This window comes from Nipponia nippon, unplaced genomic scaffold (genome assembly GCF_047370975.1).
Source record: "Nipponia nippon isolate SJK-2023a ecotype South Korea unplaced genomic scaffold, ASM4737097v1 scaffold_3, whole genome shotgun sequence".
Lineage (NCBI taxonomy): Eukaryota > Metazoa > Chordata > Aves > Pelecaniformes > Threskiornithidae > Nipponia > Nipponia nippon.
In genome coordinates this window covers 1,806,729-1,832,674 of record NW_028262347.1, presented here as the reverse complement: position 1 = coordinate 1,832,674, position 25,946 = coordinate 1,806,729, and the positions used below count along the sequence as shown (strand labels likewise).

General features: G+C 47.5%; 1 protein-coding gene across 10 annotated transcripts in view; it reads right to left on the bottom strand.

Annotated features, from left to right (window-relative positions):
* NRF1 (nuclear respiratory factor 1) overlaps window positions 1–25,946 on the bottom strand; it is a 71,934-nt gene that overhangs the window by 28,800 nt on the left and 17,188 nt on the right. For 6 of the 10 annotated variants that reach the window (XM_087766747.1, XM_087766744.1, XM_087766746.1 and 3 more), the window contains exons 2-9: window positions 22,228–22,456; window positions 19,991–20,105; window positions 17,597–17,723; window positions 16,872–17,012; window positions 9,301–9,459; window positions 8,069–8,266; window positions 6,195–6,296; window positions 2,539–2,696 (exon numbers count right to left, since the gene is read on the bottom strand). In XM_087766747.1, coding sequence (XP_087622873.1) covers window positions 2,539–2,696; window positions 6,195–6,296; window positions 8,069–8,266; window positions 9,301–9,459; window positions 16,872–17,012; window positions 17,597–17,723; window positions 19,991–20,105; window positions 22,228–22,450 — 1,223 coding nt within the window. In that variant the 5' untranslated portion in view covers window positions 22,451–22,456. Of the gene's footprint in view, window positions 1–2,538; window positions 2,697–6,194; window positions 6,297–8,068; window positions 8,267–9,300; window positions 9,460–16,871; window positions 17,013–17,596; window positions 17,724–19,990; window positions 20,106–22,227; window positions 22,460–22,585; window positions 22,634–25,946 lie in introns of those variants that run through there. The other 4 variants (XM_087766752.1, XM_087766754.1, XM_087766753.1 and 1 more) reach the window with 4 other exon arrangements.

Sequence of the window (25,946 nt, the reverse complement as noted above, 5' to 3'; positions counted from 1 at the left end):
TCCTCATTGGGTACATACAGGAGATATTTCTTCACATGTGTATCCCTTTCATTTATTGACATCGTATTTTATTTGCTGTTTGGTTGCACAGTCAGAGTGCTGTGAGCATCCTTCAGCAGCTCTCCAGATTTCTCCAGACCTTTTGGATGACTATTAGCTACTTCTGGTGGCCTACTGCTAGTCACAAAATTATTTCAAAGCCACCTCCTTTTTGCATCTGAATCTCCTACCATTTCTTACCTTAATGAACTAAAAAAGTAGGTATTTTCTTTAGCTTCCCCTAGAGTGCTCTTCCTTAACCGCCCCACTCATTCTCTGGTAGACGAATCGACTCAAATATTTTCCGAGTACTTCCTACTCATTCTTTCTCTTTCCTAATTTCCTGCTTAGATGCTGCATACTTTCCAACTGTATTCACTCAGGGTGTATTTTCATTTCTAAATAGCCCCTCTGTCTCTCAGAGTAGCTCTTAAACACTGTTAGCGAACCAGCATATTTTCTTGTTCTGCTTTCTTACTCCCTTTGGGTAATCTCTCTTCTGAACCTGCAGCTATGTGAAGGCAGTTACATTGTGGGAAGGCCAGCTACAACACAGCAAACCTGGACATAAGCATGGATTTACTGGTGTAACCCTGTTTCCCAGACTTCACGCAGTACTTATTTTAATTCACTTTCAAGGGCAATTGAGTGTTTTAATAATCTGTTACGGTTGTATCCCTGAAAATAATAATGATCCTGCAGCATAAAAGCTTCTTCCAGTTACAGGGTGCTCCACAAACATTAATTGGTTCAAATCAATGAATTAATTACCTACCTCCACTTTGTCCTCTTTTACTAGAAGGCCTAATACTTCCCATCCTCAAACCTGACAGAGGTTGCATCATCCATCACGTCATGCTGTTGGCAGATGCGCTGCTCTACACGGGACTATGAAAGACTCCGCGCTCTGTCAGCAGCCATTGGAACAAGATTCAAAAATAGCAGCTTTCAGCTAAATTAGGCATAAAGTTTCCAGAGCTGGGATGAGCCACCAGCTTTCAAGGACCAGAGCCTTGCTGAGATCTTCCTACAGGCAGGGGAAACACTGCAGTCCTACAGCTGAAAGCTACAAGGAGCATTTTGTGGCAAAGGAAAAAGTACACCTCTTCCACATTGGAAGGGTGTTGGAGGATAGTCACCTAAAAAGGTCTCTACCCCTACCATGGTCAGTAGACAAAGAGGGTGACAACAAGCTGGGAAATAAAACACGAGGCCCCTTGTTCCCACTGCAATGCTGCTACACCCTTTGCATCACTCCTGAGCTACAAGCTGTTGGAACAGACTCATCACAGGGCTTTCCTGGGTATAAGGAAATACATTCCTACCCTGTCAAGAGGCACAGTAGAGACTAAATGACTTGTTGAAGGCAATTTTATAGTGAAACTATTAGCAAAAACGCCTACTTAACCAGCCTCATCTGGTAGCAGAAAAGAACATATCTGATGGACCTGAATCTGGACCACAAAGAGAAGAAACAGCTCTAAGTGTGTTCGTGATTCAGTTGCAATGGCAATTTGAAAGCAAGATGTTGAATGCCCCCAGGATCGAGGTGGCTCCTTTAGCAATTTGTGTATATAACAAGGTCTTGGAGCTTTACTCCAACCATGAGCTTTACTCCAACCATCAGCACTACAGACTTGTGCCTTGTCCAAACCCGTGGCTGCTCAGTCAACAGCCTCTAGACTAGAATCTTGATTTGGATGAGGAATATATTTTGTCTATACCTCAGCAGTGTGAAACCTCCCATGCTGCTGGGGCTGATGCCATGTTTCCTACGGTCCGTCTGCTCTCTCAGGGTGCAGCTGCGGTGTGCCACAGCCACGTCCAGTTTTTAAGAACAGCAGGCAAAGCTTAAGCAACTCACCAGAGCTGAGCAAAGACACTGCTTCTTGCTGCATGGATCTGTAGAGAACTAGACTGCACATCTTGGTAACCAGAGTACAACCAAAAACCTAACAGAGCCTGTTCCAAGATGAAAAGGCAGCATTACTATTGCGGCTCATTCAGCTTCTACTTCAGAAACGTATTTGGGAGAAACCCAAAAAACACTGGGCTTCGGAAAAGATTCTGATCTCTGAAGAGAGACCATACTGCCACGCGACAGGGAAATTCAGCCTTAGCCTTCTAGTAAGAGCCATTAATAATACTGAGGGAGACCCAGACCAGCATACTTAAAAGGTGCTATTAGCACATAACAACTCCTGCTTGCTTAGCAAGCTCAGTTCTGTAACTGGACCCTTGCTGTATAAACAAGATCATTTAGAGGGTACAGTTACTACCCATCTTTTTTCTATCAGGAAATTTCCATGTCAGTGTTCTTCTGTGGTTACAGTGGAAATCAGGAACTGTCCTGCAGACACCTGGACACGGGCTGACGTAGGAATTTGCTAAGGAAACACCTCTACTGGCACTGCACACAGTGGTTTTACACCATTAGAGTGAAAACCTAGAAGGAAACGTCATGCACGCACGCTTCAAGCCTTCATCTCTCACCCATACCTGTTAAGTGCCATGGTAACAGTTGCTCCTTGTTGCATCTCCTGAGATGCTGCCACTGCTGCTTCTGCTAACGATGCCACCGCCTGCGTGGCCTCCGATGCCTGCGTCGTCTGGATAGTCATCTCACCCCCCTGTAGCGTTGCCCAGTTCTGCTCCACCTATGGGGAAAAACAAAAAGAAAGGCCCTAGGATTGGATGTCGTCCCATGAATGGATGGCTGCTTCCTAAAATGAAAGGGCCAGGTAGTTTCGAGAGGTCTTTGCAGAATCCTGCACGTGCTCTGACTCTCTCCAAGAGACAGGGAAAAAAGAGCACCGGCAGGGACCTGAGAACGCTGCTGGACTCTACAACCCTCTAACAGCCACGAGTGAGTTTCTGTGGTCAGCTCATGATTTTAGTTGCTGTTCTCCTTGTTCAAACTTCAAACAAGAACTTCAGTTGTCTCACACACATGGAAAACACACCCCATAAACATCTGTGAAGGCCCTCAACCTCCCACAAATCCCTCTTGTCCAGCCACCTCCGCAACAAAATGGGATAGCATTGATCCTTGCTGGCCTCGGATCGCTGCCTGCCAGCCGGGGCAGTTTATGAAGTAGCTGTGTTTCTGTGCCGCTGGAACACCAGCATGGATCACATCCCCCAAAGAAATGGGCTGTGCTAGCCTCACTGTTTCAATTTGTCCGCACCCATCCGCTGTCATTTTGGGGAACAGTCCATGTTCCCGTTCAGGATTTATTTGTATGGCACTTGTGAACTCGGATGGGTTTGAGCCAACTGGAATTTCTTTGTGTTGCAGCAATATACTTAATAAATGAAGATGGCAGATGGAAAGTACTCTGTTCATATATTTCAGGTACTTTCAATTCCCTTACTTCAGACCTTTACGTAGATAGGTTTCACGTTACTTAAAGTTCACCCAGTCTCGGTTGCTCATTTTCCACCTTGCCCATGTTTCTCCATTTGGGACTTCACAGCTCATGAGATAATGAGTGTACGGCCACAAAATTCACTGGGATGTGAACTAGAAATATGCATCGGACCAAAAAAAAAAAAACCCTAAAGAAGTGGAGGCTGAAGGCCCATCAGCTGACAAATCCTACTGGCTGCTTTGCAAGATGAAGATCTTCCTCCACTCTCCCATCACTGTTCTCATCCCCATAAACGTTTCAGGCCACTCACCATCTTGCTGAGACTCACAAATAAGAATGCTGTAGAAGGTGATGAAAAAAAAACCCCTCAATTTATTAAGATGGAGAAATTTAAAAAGTCCATAGAAGCAGAGCTGGTGCAAGGCTCCTCACATAAAGGACAAGTAAATTTTGCTGCCTTTGGGCAAGAAAAGGGTTAGTCCCATCACGGGGTGGAAGGGGAGAGAGACGCTGTCGCGCTCTCGCTCACATCTGCTGTCACACACTCCTCAGCAGCTGCTAATCTGGTTTTCCAGCACTTGGGCACAGGCAAAGCTGGTGCTCGTCCTAGCTCTTTAGCCATCCTCAGCCGTCTGATGTTCAAGGCAACGGCTTCATTCTCCTGTGCCCAGAGCTGATCCTGGGCAGAAGGATCCAAAGCAGGGAGGAAACCGTGAGATAGTGCATTGCGAAAAGGAGAAGGGAAGTTGATTTTAGAGAAGGCAATGTCTTTTAGGAAAGCTGCAACCAAGTTTGAGTGACCAGGGAGGAAGAAGTTGCAGATGGTAGAGACCTCGAGACAGTCGGATCGAGTTTGTGGTACTCGTTAGCCATGCCAAAACCGAACCCAAAGCAAGCCCAAGCTGGGAAAGACACCCTTCCCACCACCACGCAGAAGAGGAACAGACATATTTTTTTCAAATACATGGCAACACACACTTGAGTGATAAGGCAGGTCCCCACTGTGACATACAGTGCCCCGCAAAGATGCCTAAGCTGTTTCAGAACAGGGACGGAGTAAGGCCTGGAAAAGAAGGAGGGACTGTCCAGGCTCTTCTCCACACTAACACGAAGGCTGTGCTGCTGAGATACTAGCGAGCATCCCTGCTCCATGCTGCTCAGCGCCCATAAACACATGGATTTCCTCAGAGCTAACTCTTGAGGTTGGACATTAGGAAAAGGTTCTTCACCCAGAGGGTGGTGGAGCACTGGAACAGGCTCCCCCGGGAGGCAGTCACGGTGCCAAGCCTGACAGCATTTAAGAAGCATTTGGACAACGTCCTCAGCCATATGGTGTGAATTTTGGGGTTGTCCTACGCAGGGACAGGAGTTGGACTCGATGATCCTTGTGGGTCCCTTCCAACTCAGGACATTCTATCATTCTACGATAACTCAGATCTTCACACAGCGAGAGATAGCAGGACAAAAACGTCCCTAGAGAGGCTGCCAGCAGGCTGTGGATCTATCTGTGCAGAGAAATAGCACCCATCCTCAAAGCAAGTTTACTTTTGTATCCTTATTTTGTCCAAGATATCGCTTAGGCGTTCCATTCACGATAGGAATTAGATGCCTATGTTCCCCTGATTTCTATTTGTGCCTTTGAAAAACTTCTTTTGGATCTCAAGAGATATAACCGGTCCTTGAAAACCCTCAAAGCAGCTGCAAAGTACTTCAAGGTCACGGCCCCAGAGCCAGGCTTTTTCACCGTGGGTTTGAGATGGAAACGGGGTCTGGTGGAGAGCAAAGCTGTTCTGTGCTGCCACCTGCCGCCACGAAAGCCCCATCCAGCAGAGCGGACCAGACCTCGCCGCTCCCGCGCACAGACTGTCCGGCCAGAAATCCTGGTGTGCAGCAAAGGGACAGAAAGCAACCTGCAGCCTGGTTTAAAGGTGGGTTTGAGGGTGAAGAGGGTAAAAAAAAAAAAATAAAAATCTTCATAATCTTAAAGGAATGTTCACGAAACACACAAAAAAACTTTATTACTTGATTAAAAAAAAAGTGGAAAAATAAATGCATGTAAATTTGAGCGTTCAGATTTTGGGATTGAAATGGTTCGATCGCGTCCTCAATAGAAGCAACTTTGCCAAGTTGTAAAGCAGTGGAAGAAACTTTCACAGTGAATGGAACAGTAACTCCGCAGTACCTCCTGCTGTCTCTACACTACTGTGCATTTACAGCTCTCTCTGGAATTTACTTGCAAACCTCCCTAAAACCTGCAGCAAAGGAAAATCCCATCCCATTTTGTCCAGAGATCGGTGGCCAAAGAATTACAGGATTTGCCCACAGCCCTGCAATATCCTTTGCTAACCACAGGCTCAAAATATCCCAGGCATCGCTCCCAACCCTGAACTGACAAACCAGCACCCAGGACCGACAGCACATATGAAAGAGTTGCTCAATATGAATACAGAAACGTGTACTTGTGTAGGTCATTAAGTCTTATCTGCTACAGCAGGTCACACAAAATAAATAATCTATAGGAGATATAAAAAAATTTATGACCTTCAGAAGTGAGGCTTCCACCATAATTGCATTCGTACAGTCCCGAGTCAAAATGACAACAGCTCAGCACTTTCTATATAAAATTTTACAGGCTTGTGTTCACATGTATGTTAACCCTTAACACTGCAGGGTGGGGAAGCCAGGCTTCGTGTTTCTGTGACCACTGAATTCTAGAAAATATTAATTGAAGTTCAGCTAGGACAATTCTGATTTGTGCACCATGAACGTGACCCAGGTCCTTACCTCTCCATCAGTCACTGCAGAATAATTGACTTGTGCGACGGTAACTGTGGTAGGCAACTCCGAGGCATCGGCCAGCGTGGCAACTGTAGCACCGGTGCCAACCTACAAAAGTCAACAAAACGCCGTCAAATACATTTGTTATTGCAGGAAAATTTCCACATAATTCAGGCGAAGGGACACTCAAATGCTTTCAGATTAAAAGGCATCACACCCACAGAGAATAATAGTAATTGCAGAGCTCGCAGAAAATATGGAGCTGTCTCGAAGGGCTGGGGGAGGAAATCACACGCTAGAGGCACATTAATCTATGGCAGCTTCCAGAGTGGATACTGCCCAGAAGCTAGTTTTGCACAGCCCTCGTGCTGTCCCCTACGTTCACGCAGAAGACGGAGTCCTGGCTGTTCTCCCAGCCTCGCAAAGAGCAGCTGTGGGACACTGCTGCCATTCCCAGGTGTGTGTGGTGCGCCGGTGGAGCCAACGCTTCTCCCACGGGGTGGAATTCACTTAAAAAACCACCAAGCAGTCCTGGATCAGAACACCCTGCACATCAGCCCTCAGTTCTAACACTCCTTGCGTACCATTCACTGGGTCTCTCGTCTCCAGGCACTTGGCAAACATTAGCTCATCCTCAATACCCCATTGCCTTTGGAAATTACCTTTTCCCCATTTAACAGCTGGGAAAAGACAAAGGCAGGGAGATGTGCAGCTTTGTTTTTAAGGAGAATTAAACCTATAAATGCTGGAAAGTCAATGGGATCTCAGGTGCCCAGCACCTGAAAGAACACTAGTCAAAGGGAAAATGTATGTTAGGCAGGTGAGCAAACAGAACCAGCTTGGCAAGTCTGCTGGGTCTTGGTGGGGGGAACAGAAAGCTGTAACAATCGCTGAAAAGCTTTCATTGGGGGGGAAAAAAAAAAACAAACCAAAACCAAAAGCAAACAAAAAATATGCCCACAAACCCAAAAAAACCCCAAAAAACCCAAAGCAAACCCACAAACCATGTTTTTATCTTCACGGTCATGAGATGAGAAAAGCCAATAGAAAACGGCGTTTGAGACTTTGCTAAAAATGTGATGCTCAAGAGGGACAAACCGCTGGGCCAGCTAGGTACGAGAGGGCAGTGGTGGTTTGGAGGCAAGGGCACAGGGGAAACTGAAGTTCAGATCCCACGCCCACGAGGAGCTCTTGGGAAGTTTCAAGAGAGCACTTCAATTTTTGACACCCTGAGCTGCCAGAACCTGCCTCCCCACACGGGGAACGCAGGGAAAACAGCAGCACCGCTGAGCCACTGCCTGAACGCAGCCCCTTCTGCCCTGAATCCCCCTCTGTAAAAGGGTGTAAGAGTCATCCTTACCGCAGGGGGTATCATGAGGATAAATATATATTTGCTGTGTGTAATATATATATTACACTCAGGGTGTAAGACGAAGAACAGGGGGCACAGAAACGCCTAATGCTGTGGGTTAAGATACATTTCATGCCATTAAAGAAAGGCAGTCCCGCCGCCTCTCCTCCCATCGCTCCATCCCATTGCCACCACAGGCATTGTGTGGCCACATGATGAACTGTATTTATTCATAAATGGGTTTGTTAAATCCAGGTCAGGTCCCTGAATCACTTCGCCAAATAGCTGCAGAAATGATTGTACTGCCATAACAGGAGAACAAGGGATGGGAGTGGGGAAGAGACTGCTTCTTTGGGTGGGAGCACTGGGTTAACAAGCCCGCGGGTTAAGACATACAGATAAAGACAAAATTCTTGAAGGACAAGTTAAGCTACCAAAAGGAGTTTGCTCTAAACCACCTCCCTGATGCCGGCAACTCGATCCTGAGTCAACTGTGCTGGAAATGGAAAAGCCAGAGGGTTTCGCTCACCTGGATGAGGGACACGGTGCCATCAGGGTTACTGAAGGTTTGTACCACTGTCTGCGACGGCACCAGGTGCGCTATACTATGTGTGGTCGTAGTCTGCTGCTGTGTCTGCTGATCCTCAAACGCGTAGAGCAGGTCTTCACGCCCATGCTGCTTGTAGCAGTTCTTCACGATAGTCCGCAGTGCTTGGGTCCATGACACCTACCAGCAGAATGAAAAAGAGTGAAGAGTCAGTGTAAAAAAGGTTTTCTGAACCACTGCAGTGCTGCTACTGCTGTGATTTGCATGCTTATCTTTACCGGGTTCTGTTGGGCGGTTTTCAACAAATTCTCAAAGAAAAGGCCCCAATACCTAATCCCTCTGTCCTCATCCCCTCCTTTACCCAAGACTCAGAAATCACCCTGGAGCGCTATTGCATTGCTGCGTACTGATACAGAACGAGCACATCTGGCCAAGGGAAAGGGAAGCTTCTCAACGAAATCTCTTTCGCCAGCTCGCAAGGAATTCTAACTAACGCATTGGTGCCGACAAGTAGAAAACCATCCCTACCTAGAAAAGCACCGACTGCCACAGCACCATTTCCAGCCTCACCAGGCATCCCTCCCCATCCAACCAGACCTACTTCAGCCTGCACAAGTCCTGCCCTTTACACATCCTGGTAGCTTTCTTTCATGATCTCCTTGTGACAGGTTAGTAGAAACACCACCTGCATAAAGGATCCACGGCCGTAACTGATATCCAAGATCTTTTCACTCAGTTCTCCCACTTTTTTTTGTCCTGGCTCCACTGCACATCCTTGCCTACTTCCCTTTAAGTACAAAGGTCCCTGCTGCTCAGGATGGGACAGTATCCCTTCAAAGGCTTCAAGAGGCCATGACACAGGCTCTACAGTAAGTGAACTGCATTCTTGGAGAGTAGACTTGTCTTAGGCTGGGTAGGCTGCTTCGTAAGACCACAGAGACGAGCAGGTTCTGCAGCTAGTGAAAAGGGCGCCTGCTGCAGAAAGAGATGTGGTTCAAATACCTGCTTGTCACACAACCCCAGCAGGGACAGAGCAGACTGAAGGTTACGCCTCTCTCATCTCATTGCTCTCCCAAGGCTGAATGTCTGACATGAAGTCAAGGAAGGGCCAACGTCGTAGTTTCTTCTGTCACTCGGGGGGAAAACTATTCCCACAAAAACTGTTCGCAAGCCCCTGTACTCAATTTGAAGGCAGACAGACATGGGATACACACCCGCTGTTTCTGTTCCTCTGTGCGGACATCACTGCGAACGTTGGCCCATGGAATGTCCTCAGGCCACCAGATGGGCTTGCAGCTTTCCTTGCCCCAGCCTGGCTTCCCGCGACCCGTGGAATACTTGAGCATCTCAGGGATGAAAGCTCGCAGCTGTGCCTGGAACAAACCACGTAAGAGGGTTGAGAGTTTTTTAGGAACTCATATCTAGTAGTTTTGAGGTGCATAGTACGAAGTTATTACATTTAACTTCCATCCTGTTGGAACCATCAACTGGAAGAGGCCTGAATGCCTAAGGAAGATGGATAAATACTTTACCATCTTCTCCCAAGACTCAGCTGAGAACAGCTTAGCAGGTGGAAGAGCAGAAACAATAAAATTAAGTCAGCCAATTACAACAATAAGACACAAACATGCACTGTATTAACACACTTCATGGTTCAACACACTACCATGAAGAGAGCTAACCAACCTGAGAGGGAGAAAATATAAAAAAATAAGAATCAGAATAACGCAGGAAAAAAATCCACACTCAACGTCCCCATGGCCACCGGAACTCAGATGTGAGCTGATGTACATTTTACAGAGATGCGGCAAAGAGGATGGAGCTTCAGGGAGCCGCCTCAATGTGAAAGACACAATCTCTCACATGTATTCTCCACCCCCAAGGTGGGGACACCTTTCAACCTGATTTTACTTCTCCTTAGCACCCACAAAAACTGGTCAACTAGTGACTTGCCTTTACCATCAGGAGACAATACCTTAAAAATAGACTTTCAAAGCAAATCAAGCAGATATGTCACCAAGAGCAAGTAATATCCTTAGCGTTATCAGAGAATATAAAACTCACACAGGGTTTTATGACACATTTGGTTTTTGTACCAGGACTTGGAGCCTCAGGAAAAGGTTGGTTCAGCTGCAGAAACAGCAGGAAAAGCAGCAGCGCTCAAGACCACATACGTCAGAGAAAACCATGTTAACTTAAAGCTAAATAGCTGCATTTAAGAATACCTCTCTGCATCCTTTCATAGCTTTAATACCAAGTTACTTGAGCTTGTGGCAGTGCCACTGTGAGTCCTTGGCCCACCTTACAGCCCCAAGACACCTGCATGTTCAGGGCTCTAGGGCACAGCCATGGAAGAGCGCGACGGGTCCAGCATCGATTGGTGCCACAGCCACGACGCAGTCCCAGCTAGCAGAGACACGGGTCGCCTCACGGAGGACTTCTCACCCATCCCTCATCTTCTGCCATAACAGCATCTATTCCTCCGAGCCACGATCCTGCTTGAATGACATCCTGGTTCTGCATATTGTATCCATTGGCTCCAAGCTGTAAATCAACTCATTTACAAGCTGCCTTTTCCACGTTAGCATAGGGAGAATGAACTGAAGTCCCCTCTAACATCTGTCAGACAGAGGAAGGGAGGAATGCTTCAGAGGAACAGGAGCCTGCAGATTGTCTCTGTGGTCTCTGCAAAAAGCCTGAAGTCCCTAAGCACACTGCTAAATGCACTGGGATCTGCAGCGGCTCTTTTGGACACAGGACTGCTCTTTAAAGCCAGAGCCCAGCTGGAATATGTAACGTGGGCCCTAGCTTACACAGTTAAATAGAAAAATTGAAGTGTGTTTTGGTAAAAAGAAAACAATTTCTTTGTATGCGTGATTTACTACATTGAATGCAGTTTGCAGCAGTGGCTAGGGACTTTAAAGGCAATAAAAATCCAGTATACTTGTGGGTCCATATATAGCGTACCTGCTGCACGCTGTAGAAGAACCACCCCTGCTCAAAGGGGCAGCTGCATTTCAGTTCTTCCACTCCACGGACATCCCGAGCCATCTCGGAGAAGCCGTACCGAAACCCTGAATTATAAACGGAAGCACAAAAAAGCCACCACCTCGCCCATGCTCACACACAGTGTCAACCACTTCGGTGCCCTTTTTTCCATCCCAGGTCAAGTCTGGCCATGATGCAGCTTCCCCACCTATACTGCAGGGCCAGCAGTCACCCGGACACGCGTCAGGATCCCTGGTCAAGGCCTCACTTATTCAGTCAAATAAACCTGCGAATGGCATTGAGTCGCCTGGTGCAAAAACAGTTAAAAGCTCCTTCCCAGAATTGCTATCTGCAAGCCATGCTCCTTGTTACCAGATGGATTAATTACTGGTCCTAGGGAGTTCAGTGGCTCAAGCTACTCAAGGCACTTGTTAAGGAGGGTTTGCCTTTAATCCGCCAGGGAGACAATCAGCAGTGGTGTTACAACCTGCTCCAGCACGAGGACTTCTCTAATTAGTGCCATAACGAGACCGCACCCGAGCAGCTCGCAGGGCTCTGACCCAGGCTACGGCACCGAGACAAAGACCCCGCACCTCTCAGGGCACAGCTGGGAGGAACCGGTGCGACCGCTGAACCACCTGAAAATCAAATCTCTGCTAAAAAAAAAAAAAAAGACAGCAGCTCACTGCGGTTTGCATGGTTGCCAGCTCTCGAAAGGGCTCATATAATCACCAGTATGGAGGGTTTAAGAGAAACTTTAAGAAATGTTTCTTCGACACCCTTTGGTACACAGACTGAGTGTCTTCTGAGTTTTAACATTAAGATCAAGTGTCAGCAGTAGTGAGCTAATCCTGATTCTACCATTTGCACTGGCCCAAAGCACAGACCACTGCACTCCAGCGCTGGAAACAACAAGCTGTCCTGCATGCAGAGCACCAAGCAATGCTCCGGTCTTAAGGTTTACACCCTGCTAAGGAAAGTGGTTTCTAGAAGGGAGCAAAACTGTGGCTGGGAATTTTCTACCTGTCCCCACAGCTCAGCCTCAGGATCTCCAAAACCCAGCACCTGGGAAAAGCAAAGTCAAGTCCACACAGGACCTTGGCTGCACCTGAAAGTGGAAGAGGGCAAAGCAGCAATTGCAGCAAAGCACCCAGGTATTTTGTTCACTGGGTCTTCTTTTTGCAACAGCCAATTTTAGACTAAATATTCTTTAAGTTTAAAAGTTCCAATTAACGTTTAAACATTCAGATTAAAAAGCCAGGCATCTGTCAAGGCAGCAACCAAGCTGTCATCCTGAATTTCCTGCTGTGAAAACCCGCGTGGCCCTGACCGAACTCTGCAAGGTCTCACTGCTGGCTGCGTTCTGGCAGGCAGGATGGGAGCAGGCTTGCCGCTGTCGTAAATTCATCACGACAAAGACGAGGCAGAGGGTCAGCCTGGGTGTCCTCAACAAGAAGCGATGGCACTCAGCACCCAGCAGATGCAGCAGTTTATGCCTGGCCACAGGAATCCAACCCAAAATTAACAACCTGGTCATCACTGCAAAAAGCAGGAGGTGCTGTGGGTCCCCCCACAGAAGCGTCTGCTCATGGACTTACTCTTTATGCAAATCTTTCTTCTCTTCCACCCTGAAACTGTGGTCAAGTCACAAGAACGAGTGACTAGTTGTAATGTTTCAAAGGGGCACACCTGGGGACCAGGCTGTCCCTCTCAAGATCACCCCCTCCAAGCAGGGTTTGGAGATCTGAGTGCTGGACAGTGCTTGTTCTTGCTGGAAACGAGGCACGATGCAGGCTCCGAGCTTAAATGTTGTAAAAGCAGGCAGCTGCCTGCACGCCAGTTAGAAGTATACACTCATCCTTATATCCAGTACCTCAGAGGACTCGCTACCCTTCCCACTCTGCTGGAACAACAGTCCAATGCGAGAGCTCAGCTGCATGGAGGACCCGATTCCTAACTCCGGGGTGCCTCCACTGCAGAACAAGGATGATCCCTCTGCCACACAGCGACGACCTGCTGGGAGAGCAGAAACACAGGCTGTCCCCATACCACACCTCTGCCGTGGGCCAGAAGGGAGCACCAGCAAGCCTCACACCCGGGCGAGGGGGTCCAGCGCTGCGGGATCATCCCTGCCCCTCCACGGAGAGGATCTGACCGCTGCAAACTGAGTTTCGTTACCATCTTTCAGCGCTTAGCTTCTCTTGCACGCAAACTGACACGTACATAAAGATATCTGCTGTTTGAGCGAAAGCTTTTTGCAGGGCAGTATGCAAACAGACGTCAAGATGATTTTTGAGAGGCCCAGATAAACTTTGTTGGCGTGTATAAGCAGACTGCAAAGCATAGGGGCATATTAAGTTTTAAAAAAGTCAGATTAAAGGACAAATCACCTATTCAGAAAAGCATAAACAAATTCTAGTGACCTCTGTGAGAGCTGACTGAAGCATCAACCTCAGCATTACCCAATTTTACTCCTTAATCATATCAGCGAGCAACTGAGAACAAGTTTAGGGGCAAACCCAGGCCTGACGTATAGTGTCAGCGTAGCCAAAGTCCATACAGCAACAAAACTTCTCTTTGTAATGGCTGCAGGGTAAAAGCCCCACTGCAATACTTTTTTTTTTTTTTCTGGGTGATGCTCTCCATTCGCAAGTTTATAGAAGGATCTTTGCTCGCTCAGGCTAGTAAAGGCTTTATTTCCCTCAAGACCACCAGGGAAGCAGAGCAATTAAAAGGAGAGTTATTTTCACCTCCTCGTTGAGGAGCTAACGCCTCTACCACCTGCCTGCTGACACCTGCAGCTGCTGAAAGCAGAGGCCTCACTTTTCCACTCCCCGTGACACACCTCTTAATTGTGCTGCCCAATTTATATTTATAAATATTTCGGTTTTCCACAGGGCTTTGTGCAACTTAGTTGAAAAAGCTCATTTCTTGTTAGCAAATACAAAGAACTATGTTGGCAGCTCTGGGAGTCAAGGTTCCTACAGAAAAAAAACGATGGCACTTCTGGCTGCGCAACAGGTTGCAGCAACGTAGGAGTCAGAGTTATCATCCACTCTCTCAAACAAATGTATTTCAAATTGTGATCGTGGCCAAAAAAAAGACAGCACGGCGTCCTCATCGTGTTCAGCATATCCGTGTTTTGTTTCTATTTAAAGTTTGACCCCCAGTCTGGCAAAAACGATATAGCAGCTGGATGCTTTCAGCAACAGAATAAGCACCACGTGCCCCATCTTACTCCTTGAAAATTTTACAAGACAGAGAGACCTGCTGGGTTGTGAAAATCCACCCAGGAGTCTGCAGTCCTGTCCACTAACTCTAGTGCTCTGTCCTCAGGTGGCCTGCAGCCATTCAAGGACCTCAAAACTCTTTAAAGACATTTACAAAACATCATCCCTATATGATATGCGGGGAAACTGAGGCAGCGCAGCGCTGGGTGCCCACAACATGCGTGCACACCACAGTGGCTGGGCTAACTGGGACAGCGATGGTTCGCCAAACGGCACGAAGAGCGTGGCCTCTGTCCACAGCTCAGGAGAAACCTTCTTCACAAAGCTGTTTTGAGTTATCACATTGCACTAAAAGACGAGGGCTACTCCTAACAAGATACTTGTTTTACCATAACGCAGCATGAGAGGACTTGAAATAAGAGGCTCTACGTTGCTACGCTGTTGCATCAGCGGTTTGCACGCTTGCTGACTGAAGGCCCTGCAGAACATGGAGAAGAAAAACCATTTCTCATTTAACAGAGCCACAAGAAGCCTTTGAACACAGGAGGGTTGCACACAGTGGGGGGGGAAAAAGTCCTGCCGGCAACTAGTGCCTCGAACTGGAGAGTTGCTTCACACGTGGAAATGCAAAGCAATCAAACCCCAGGGGCAACTTGCCTTGGCCAAATTTTTGTGCAAGGTTTCCTGAAAACCAAGGTCATGTCATGTTTGGAACAAAAAAAATTCTCCAACCTTATTTTTAGCTTAACATGAAAAGTATTAGTATTTTATCCATAGAATTCTACGGGTATTAGTATTTCATCCATAAAAGAGAAGGAGAAAACACTTCAGCAACCTTTGATGTTAAAATATTTAATTTCCAACTCTATCACAAAAAATAAACAATCTGCATTATAAATCCAGCTGAAGGCTTCTCTGAAGTGACAGCTTATCACTTTTATTGCTGCTTTGATGGCACGTGCAACATTAACAGCCAAACAGTTGACAGATCTTTTTATTGCTCCTTTTATACGTGCGCATATTCTGCACGCTGCAAACCAGAAAAGTTTCTCAGATGTGTTACTGGATTGCAACAGCCTCACATCCTGATCTCATTCATCCACACTCATTTCTCTCTCTCATTTCTTTCCACCGCTCCATCAGCAACAGCTCATTTGCTTTGTTCCTTCCTCAGAGGCCACGTGCTGCGGGCACGAGCGCCTCCAGCTTCACTACTCGCCCCGTGCTAGGACGGCCTCCCTCTGCCCGAGGAAATCTCTGTGTAGATGTCTCCTTCTCCATGTTTTGAGTCCTAAGCACTTCTCTTGCTGTTACTCAGCTTAATTACTACAACGACAAGGCCATAAAGAAGTCAGACAAACACAAGCGTGGTGTTTGCCAATACAAATGAACTTGGAGCTACATACCTGCGATCTTTTGATGGTCTTTCATTTTACTTTAGAAGTAAAATGTTTCCATTTTTTACTTTCCATTTTCATGGGAAACTGTTAATGATACAAAACAAAAGCTGCCTGTGAACAGCTCTTGCGGATACCACCTTTCACAGCGGCTTAAAAATCTAGCGACTAAGTTTTGTCTTATGTTGTCATGGATTAGGAACATGATCTGTCATCAGCCAAGGCACAGATTTCTTTGTAAAATTTTATTAGAAGTGCAAGCTTGTCCGGTTCCACCTAAGCAATGGCAATGGTGTTTTGACCAGAATGCAATCTTTCTACAGAGCACAGAGCAAATCCACACATCTTTGCTCTACTACAACACCTCTTTGTACGTTGCCCAAAGCCTCTGACCTTTCCATCTTGCTACTCCCTCTGAAGAAACTGGCTTTCAGCATTTAAAACCTGTTGTGGTGCATCAGACTGAGTGTATCCAGAGCCTCCTGCAAAACACACTCACCTGCGTTCAGGTCCTGCACCCCAGGGGAAGGAGATTTCCCTACAGATGATCCCTCCCAGCCCAAGGAAGCTTCCCTGGGGGGTCCCCTCCACTTTCTCCCAGCAATAACGAGGTCAGCAAAGGGCTGGACCTGGAGGGAAAGGGCGTCCCCCACATCCCTAGGGCAGGTGACTCCCTGGCTCCATCAGAAGTGTCTCACTCAGGGTCTGACCTGGAGTTAAACCATCAGCAAGCTCCCCTCTCCTCCAATCCACAGCAGAAAACAGAGGAGGGAACGAACTAGAGATGCAAGACATGTCCGAGGAGGATAAGCCAAAACAGTACTCCACAAGCGACCTGCCTGACCTCAGTACCTAAACAGCACTGCAAAGTGCGGAACAAATATCTTCCCCATTCATAGTTTATGGGAGGTGACAAAAACAGCTCAAAGGGGAATGCTCCCAGCAGCCTGAGCTCTAGTCCTTACCAGCATCTCTACTGTTCCATGTAGAAAATAAGCACCAATAACAAAGCTTCACATCTAACTACTAGCTGAGCGGTTACAGTCCCATGAGAAAGAAGAGATCAAATGCATCCCCTGGAGATGCAGACATAAGCTCCACTGCAAAATAACAGGATGTGACTGCAAGATGCCAAATCTCTCTCTGGTTCTGCCACATCTGGCTGCTTACCTGGGTCATCTTGTCCACCGAGACGGGAATGCCATCGATGGTGAGGGGCGGCAACTCTGAGTTAACCTCCTGAGGTGCAGGAGCATGCTCCGCTAGTGCAGACTCCAGGTCTTCCAGAATCATGCTCTTGTACTTGCGTACCTGTGGGGAATCGTTAAGCTCAGGTAAACAAGGTAAGGAGCACCAGGAGAGGTGAGGGCAAGGACACAGGGCCAGCCACCTTCCCCAAGGTGCTGCAGAACAGAAGGAGCAAACAACGACACAGCTGGCAAGAAAAAATACCCACTGGCCCCGAAGACTTGGCCGCATCGAAGATCTGATGATGAAACATCAAGTAACACTGGCAAGTGGAAGTATTTATGGGATTAAAAGAAAAGTTCTGAAGCAAGACTTATCATGGTCAGGATCTGCTCCATTGACTGTCTGGTCTGCAACAAGATGCAAGCACTGACAGCCGAGCTGAGTTCAAACACGTCATCACTACCTGCTCCCTCTGATTTTTAACCCAGGATATGCAACCCTGGTGAGATGTGCTAGGCAACCATCCATGCAGAGAAGACAGGACGTCAGCGCTACACTCATGTCCATACACTCTCAACTCCCATTTCCAGGGTTTTAAACATGACCTTCAGATCACTACCAGGCTTGCAAGGCTGCCTTGAGCAGAATGAAACCTGCAGAGAAGGTGAGCAATTCATTACACAGCTTTTCCTACAGACACCTACCACATTCTCCAAGGGTGCAGCACCGAATACTTTAAAAACGGGATTGGGTTTGGAGGGCGAGATGCACAGAACGATGGCCTGCTGCCCTACTCTGGTGGTGTACTCATCCAGCGTGGCTCTGAGCTTCCTGAAAACAGAGATATAAAACAGTGAATAGGTATCAGCTGAAAGCCCTGTAGAAACACAACCCTTTCCATTGTAAACTCCCTTTCTTAATGCTACCCATTCACAAACCAGGTGAGAAACGGAGCCCCAGCTGGTCAGATTAGCCACATACACTGCTTATTCCTCCTCTCCCGCAGGCCTGCTGCGTTCCCTGCAGTCACCCAGCAGCTCAAATATCAATTATTCCCCCTTCTCTCCTTTTTCCATTGATGTAAAAAGTAAAGAGAAATCACCAGAGCAGTAAAGCTAGGACAGCAAGAGTCTGCATAGCCACTCTGTCACCATCTAAGTGTGTTAGCAACACAAAACTTCTAAGGTAAAGAACTCGAATGATTCAACAAAAGAGGTCTGCAAACACAGCTTATTTTACATCCAGCCTCATAACAGTGCATTGCAATTCTCTAGCACCAAAGTTCTGCTCTAACCAGAACTGTAAGAATTCAGCCTACAACTACAGGACAGGCAAGAACCAGAAATATTGCAACAGCTCCGTGCAGGAGACCCAGGTATTCAGACACCTGCCACATCAGCAAGTCCCTTTGGAACGATCTCTCTGTAGGAAGAAAATGTTCCATCATCTATTTTCCGCCTCTTCTTCACTTTTAAGCAATGCAAGAGAATGTGTCAGAGATGTTGGCAGAAACGTAAAGCAAGAGAGAAGTAGCGGTTATCACCAGATAATCTGAGCACTCCGTAAGGTGACAGTTTAGCATCTGCCCTGGTCATTTCAGAACCTGCTGTTAGCAGCAGATGCTGCCAAAAAGCACCAACACCACCGCCAGCTACGCAGAGATCCCAGAATCAGAAACTATAACTTCCCACTTGATTTACAGCGGTGTAAATATCAAGCACCAACATGTCAAACTGATCAGAGTGCAAAGAAATGATGCATTTTATCAGTAACTTGCATGTAGTGAAATGAAGTAGTTGCATGAAGGGAGAAGAAATAATTCCTTTAAATACGAGGTTCTTTAAAAATATATTGTTCACATTTCAATAAAAATATATTATTCACATTTCAAGGTAGAAAAGAATTTGCTCTTCAGAAACATTGCAATAAACAGAGTTGGGGGAAGGAGGGAAAACCAGAATGGAGCTATAAAAAAAAAAAAAAAAAAAAAAAAGGAGTCCACTCCCAGGGAATATTATTTCACATTAATCCTGCTCCACTTCGTTCCAGTTTGATCATGTGCAAAGGGTGTTGTGGGCCTCAGCAGATGAGTAAGCAGAATATAAGGAAACCAACTTAATTTCTCACCAACTTTACAAGAGTTAGGATAGGAGAGGAGAAAAGGCGAAACTCTGGCCATCGCTGCTTCAGTGCATTAAGTGTGCACGCAGGAGGAAGCCAGCAAGAGACCGGGTGACAAATACCCCAGCTCTTGTGAGACAACCCAATTAGATCCAAAACAGTTTAAAAAAGCAAAAATTGCTTTGTTCCAAAACCTAGCAAATAGTACCAGCCAATATTTACACGTTTCCTGAAGATGGAATTGCAGGTGATTTCTCCGGGCTTGCGGAAAGCCTGTGCAGTCACTTCAGCACTAGTGCTCCTAGGTGGCCATCAGGCGGGCAGACAGCCTCAGAGCACCTGTAACGCAACACCTGAAGGGCTACGGAAACTTGGTGTCTACAGAGCAAGTTTCTAAAGCCAAAGAAAGCGTTTCAGCTCTGGCAGGCATCTCCCCTCGATTATTCTCCCCCAACACTGTGCACTACAGGCTCCAGGGCCAGTCTTCAGCGTGGAGCTCACACAACGGGGTCTGCTGGCAAAGGGAATTCAGGTACACGCACACTAGATTTATTCACAGGATCATTTCATAAAGCAGAAAAGACTTTTTTCGTTAGGTAGACAAGTCCTTCGTGCCACCGCAGAGCTGGGGTATGGCTGTACCTCCAGATTCTCAGGCCAGCTGCTGTTAAAGCCACTACGAATATCTTGCAAGGCAATGTTACCACGACAGATTTAACTTGTGACCAGCTGGGGTTAAAACAGAATGGTGGATCCCACCAGAATGGTAACATCAGTCTTGGTGATCATAACATCACGTTAAAGATGAGTAGAGCTGCAATTTAACCCATTTCTGCAAACTACAACACAGCTCTTGGGTTCCGGAAAAGATGCCCAAAAAAATCCCCAAGCTGAGCAACTTCTGGATGGCACGTGGTCTCACCACGCACGGCACCGGAGGCAGATCGAAGTGTCAGAGTGCCGGCGGGAGCCCTTACCGTAGCAAACGCGTCTGCTGCCTCTTGCGGATTGACGGGTTGGATTCAAAAACATGTGGTCGCTTTCGTTTTTTACCCGTTGCCACGGCAGCAGCTGCTGCCATCCCCACAGGGCCTGGAAATCAAACCACAAAGGGTGAATCAGCACACGCAGCCCAGGAACTGGCCAGAAAGGACATTGCTATTGTCCCCCTGCCAGGGATGGGTCCCAAGGGCTCAGCTCAAGGGCTTCCCCATCGGACTGGAGTGACCCGAATTCCCCGCTGAGCTCCCCAGCAGCTGGGATCCCTCCTCTCCAGCATCGGAGAGGTGTTATCAAAAGGCTCCTTTCCCCAGACCAGCAAGTCCCAGCTCACTCCCAGGTCAAATTCACACATTTCAGTCCAGAGTTTTCCATGCAATCACATAATTATGTATTTTGTCTTCCAAACACACTGAAAAAACTCTCAAGTATGCCAAGACTTTAAATAACTGACTGCAATCGAGGAGATCCCCGTGGCAGGGGAGAAGACACCAGGTACAATGTCATGAATCCTGCTCGGACACCTCAACTACAGCATCAGGAGTCCAAGGCTTTCCCCAGGGATTAAGGACCAGCTCTGATGTGAAAGAAATTGTAAATCCAGAGTCACCGGCGGCATCCTGTGACAGCCCCCTGAAGAACAGCAGGGACCACGGCAGGGCAGGGCTATTGCGTTCACGATCAAACTCTAGACACATAATCTATGTAAAGGGAAGTTTCATTAAGTTAATTGGAAGTAAACCAAGTAACATGCAGTGGATTGTGCTTTTATCGGTGATCTCCAGAAATGAGCGCAGGGTCAGAGTCAAAAAGCCCTGGTCTCTAACACAGGCTCAAGACTCGCCTTTGACTCCTGAGCAGACCTCAGTTGCTCTGTGTGTTGTTTCTCCATATGTCAGTGGTGAAAGATCACATCAGGGATCATAAAAGCGCTATATTTTTGTGTTTAACAAAGATGCAGCTACTGGATCAGGAAGTCCTAAGCTACTGATCGGTGGAAGCTGGTAGATGATAATGAAAGTAGCGTCCAATTACACGTTTTCTCTAGGCAGCTGCTCTGGGAGACGGGATGCTATAATGGACAGAGCTCTGGGCTGACACTACAGAGCCAGGTTTTGTTAATCAGGAACGAACTACCTGAGCGCTGCTCAGGGCAGGCACAGCAAGCACCGCTGCATACTGCTCCACTGATCCTGTGCTTGTGAAAAAAAGAATAAAAACATTGCCTTTTGGGGGACTGGAAAAACATTTGCTCAAGAGAAGCGAGGAAGGGCCACACTGGGCTCTCGGGCAAGCTTTGGGCTGGATGTGCCAGTCCGTGAACCGCAGCCGTCCGCCCTGGGGAAGCAGGGCAGCTCCTGGCTCGGGGTGCCTACCTGGCCAGGGGCTGGAGGGGCAGCAGGCAGTGCCTGCACTGGGAAGGCTCGCAGGCAGGTGAGAGCCACCAGATGCCCCCCTCCTGCAACCACCACCCAGGCCTGAAAAGCTTGTGTGCTAGAAGGGAAGGAGGAAAGAAAAAATCCTGCAGGAGCTGAGGTTGGAAAATTAATAAGGAAAGGGTGTGGGATGATCAGTGGGCTGGTGCAACGTCACAGATTTGGTCAAGCACATCAAGAGCTTTATTTCTCAGAAAAAGTCTGATAAGGAGTCAGACAAGTCTGTGAATGCTTATTTATCACTGCATTTTTCTACTAGTGAGGTAGATGCACTACAAGGCAAATCTGGAGGACATCTGGCAGGGGCTTCACTGGAAGGAGTTTGTGATTCTGAAATATTTTCCCAGTCCAGATGTGCCAGGACCCTTTGTGGCATCTCTGTGGGAGAGGCCTAGCATGTGAGCTCCCTGGCTAAGCAGGGTCGCGTAGCACTCCTGGGTTACTTTTGCTGTTGTTTATATGGGCCTGAAATAAGCTTGCTCTTTGACATATTCAGTACTTTAGTTTCATTTTTTGAGGCAGCATTTACCAGAGACCTTTTTTATTGTACAAACCAGTGTCTTATTCCCAGTACCTCTGTATTACACACAGATAAAGCGATGCAAGATTCGAGCAGCCAGCAAACCTTGTGAAGCAGTGCTGTTAAAGCCAGGGCAATAAGGAAGCATTCAGAGCATCCCGTGGGGTGACAAGATCACCCACCACCCTCGAGCGCTGTTTGCGACCTCTGCACAAACACCACGTTAGGCGAATGACGCCGAGCATCCCGCCGACTTTACCTGCTGCAGCCAGGTGGGCGGTGACCTCGTCGGCAGCCGTGGAGTTGAGGATGTCAGAGTCATCGTAGGAGGTGTCCTCCGGCGAAGACGGTGAGTCTTCGTCCGCGCTCAGCATGCTGTGCTCTGTGTAGGTGGCCACATGGACCTGCTGCACCTGCTGGGCCACTGCATGGGCCTCGATGGTGGCCATGTGCTCTGTTTGGGTCACCCCGTGTTCTTCCATCAATAGCTACTGTCAGAGGAGACAAAAATCACAGGAAGGGGGTTACAGACACTGAGGCACCACAAGGGAGGGCAGCCAAAGGTTTCTGAGCCAGCTAGGTGAGCAGGCCATGACCATGAAGGAACAAGAGATTACCTCCCCCAGTGGCAGTGGTCTTCAACGGGAGGGAAATAATGACTGCACCAGGAGCGAGAAGAGAAACCTGAAGTTTAAGAGTTCTGCAAAATCCATACTTCCAAACAACACGGCATAGCACCCAGAGGCAGTCATCTTTGCTGGAGGAAAGGTCTTTAAGGATTTCGTAGGCCTGAGGTTATGTGCCCCGTGCACACTACATATGAAGAGATCTGATCAAAGCTGGAACTTATATTTGCCACTTCAAGATCTGGCTTTCAGGGAAGATGCTCAAGGGCGATACACAGTCTCCCTCCTCCAACCTCAGTAGCTCAGGACACAAATGAGGATGCCAGTACAGAAGTTTACTGGCAGCAAGTTGTATTCTACAGACCCCTTTTGTTGCATTACTCGTTTGGAGTCCGGAAGCAGGCAAAATCATTACAACCCAAGCACAAATATTACATAAAGCATATTTATTTAATGCATCTAGTGGTAAACCACTGAGCAAAGTAGCAGCTTACGTAGTCAGCAGGGCACACCATGAACATAAATCTGCGCAGAAGGAACAACACAGGAGGTACGCAGATATTTTCAGTGTGTCTACCGTACATTTGTGGAAGAGGAACAGCACATCCTTAAGATATTTTCAAACTACGTTAGAAGAATTAGGACGTCAGCCCTCAGGAACAGATTCCCCAAAACCCCCAGGGCAAACAGCAGAAGGAAAGAGACAACCAGCTGTAGGGAACAATAAAATACACCCAGCAAATTCTGACCCTGTAAGTACAGCCATTGAATTTAAAGCTCTTGACTGACACCCTCTTCATGGAAACCTGTTCAGCTTGTCAGGAGGAGAGAGCTAGGAGCACGGACACAGACCGCAGAGTGGTCTTTCATAGGTGGCTGGGTAACTGCTCTAGGAACTCGGACAAGCAGTGCCATCACACACAGCTTTGTCCTTCAAAAGCTTTCAATAGCTTCTATTACCCATATCGTGCCATAAATGCATGACACCTTGCAAACGATCAACATGACAAAAACCTCAGCCTGGCAAAATAATCACCAGGCTTCTACTGACCATAAAAACACCACATCTTGATGACCAAACCGTGGAACACCACGGCAGGACTGATGAGACACTGGAACCCAGACGAGGAGAAAGCACTTCGTCAAGAAGGTTATTTTGACCAAACTAACCAGTAGTCATACACAAAGAAGGAGCAATTAATTAGGACATGGCAAGAGAGACTATTACAAAGGTGGGATGCTCCCTGGAAGAAACGGAGAAGAACAGAGGACACCTCAGCCGAAGCTGCTAACACAAATAGGGCAAACAGGAACAGAAGATCAGGTGGGAGGCAGAAGGAGGCTAAAGGAGAGGACCAGAGTCTTGCTCTGAATTCAGGAGAGAGTACGAAGGGACAAAGCAGGACCAAAGCTGTGGAGGAAGAAGTATTTTTTGCAGCAGCATTTTAAGCAGCAGAAGCTCAGAAGCAAGGAAGCTTGCCACAGTCCAGACAACAAATGGAAGAAAAGGTAGGGTGGGGAGTGACTGGTGTTTAGATGCATTTATTTCTGCCTCAAATCTACTGACCAAAGAGCTGAAATATGACAGATTTTTTTTTTTTTCCAGTATCAGCTGGTTTCTAAAGGCTTGATTCCACATGCCTCAAAATGCCTTCTGCAACTCAGTGAACTGAACATTATGGACATTTATAAAACAGCTCTTCCAAAGGCAGTTCCAACTTCAAGATACCAAAAATAGGGATGCAATTATTTTAGAGAGTCCTGTCCTGAAAACAGGACCGATTTTCCACGTTTCACTTAAGCGCATCTGTTTTTACAGGAAAAAAAAGCTGTATCTCAAACGCAGGGAAGATATTCCCTGGACAGCACTAAGAGAAAGCTTCTCGTTCAAATGCCAGAGGCACGTACGTTGTCGAACAGGGGACGAAATGAAGTTTCTGATGTAGCAGCAGGACCAAGATATTGAAAGGAGACTTGGAATGAGCCAAAGGAGTCTGTTGTATGCAAAGTCAAAACACCCATTACCCTCAGAACAACCCTGTATACAACCACCGAACCATGCAGGTCTTGCCCTACTTCAGTCACACAGATGATGGTTGCAATCCATCACCTCATCTGGACTTGCCCAGCTCGCAGAGACTTTTGCAAACACCGTGTTATCCCTGAAATGGCTGTGGGCAGTCAGACAGCCACCCTCTTGCTCAACAGATCAAGCTTCCCAACCATCGCATCCCAGGGTTTAGGATGAGTTAGCTCCACGTATTCATTTGCAAAATGAATTCTTCCCTTCTGCAGCCGCCATAGTGGCCTTTGTCCTCCTGAAAAGCCAAATCTGACCTAGCCATTTTGGCACGGTTTCTCATTTACTAATACAAAGAAATCCAGCTGGATCTTTCCAAAGCCTTACTGAACTTTCCAAAAAGCCAAAACCAATCCCCAAAGCATTTTGCCCTGCTCAGCTCTGTCCGGTTAACCAACAATTCAGACCTTAGAGGCCAAGCACCTCGGGAAGTACCAGACCAGAGAGGGAGGCCACAGCAACCTGCCTTCTAACGTAGACATCGTGGCTTCGTAGTTAAAACCCAGAAGAGGGTCCAGGTTACAGAATCCATTATTTTCCATGTCTGTCTACAGCTGGTTTCTCTCCAATGGTATACACACTTCTAATAACAAAAATCACATAAAATGAATGGCTTCTACTAAGAAACTACTGTTTCCACCTGTAACACCAACTTCATTGTGGAACATCAAAGGTAACTCCATTAATTTTGACATCTTCATGGGGGACAGAAGCAGAGGGGAACTGCATGTATTTAGGCAGTGGATTTTCATCCACGAGATCATAGAATCATTTAGGTTGGAAAAGACCCTTAAGATCATCGAGTCCAACCGTTAACCTATCACTGCCAAGTCCACCACTAAACCACGTCCTCGAGCACCACGTCTACCCGGCTTTTAAATACCTCCAGGGATGGGGACTCAGCCCCTGCCCTGGGCAGCCTGGGCCAGGGCCTGACAGCCCTTTCGGGGAAGAGGTTTTTCCTAATATCCAACCCAAACCTGCCCTGGCGCAGCTTGAGGCCGTTCCCTCTCGTCCCATCGCTTGTTCCTGGGGAGAAGAGACCGACCCCCCCGGCTCCAGCCTCCTTTCAGGCAGTTGCAGAGAGCGATGAGGGCTCCCCTCAGCCTCCTCTTCTCCAGGCTGAGCCCCCCCAGCTCCCCCAGCCGCTCCTCCCCAGCCTTGGGCTCCAGCCCCTGCCCCAGCCTCGCTGCCCTGCTCTGGCCACGCTCCAGCCCCTCCATGGCCGCCTTGGGGTGAGGGGCCCAGCGCTGAGCACAGCATTCGAGGGGC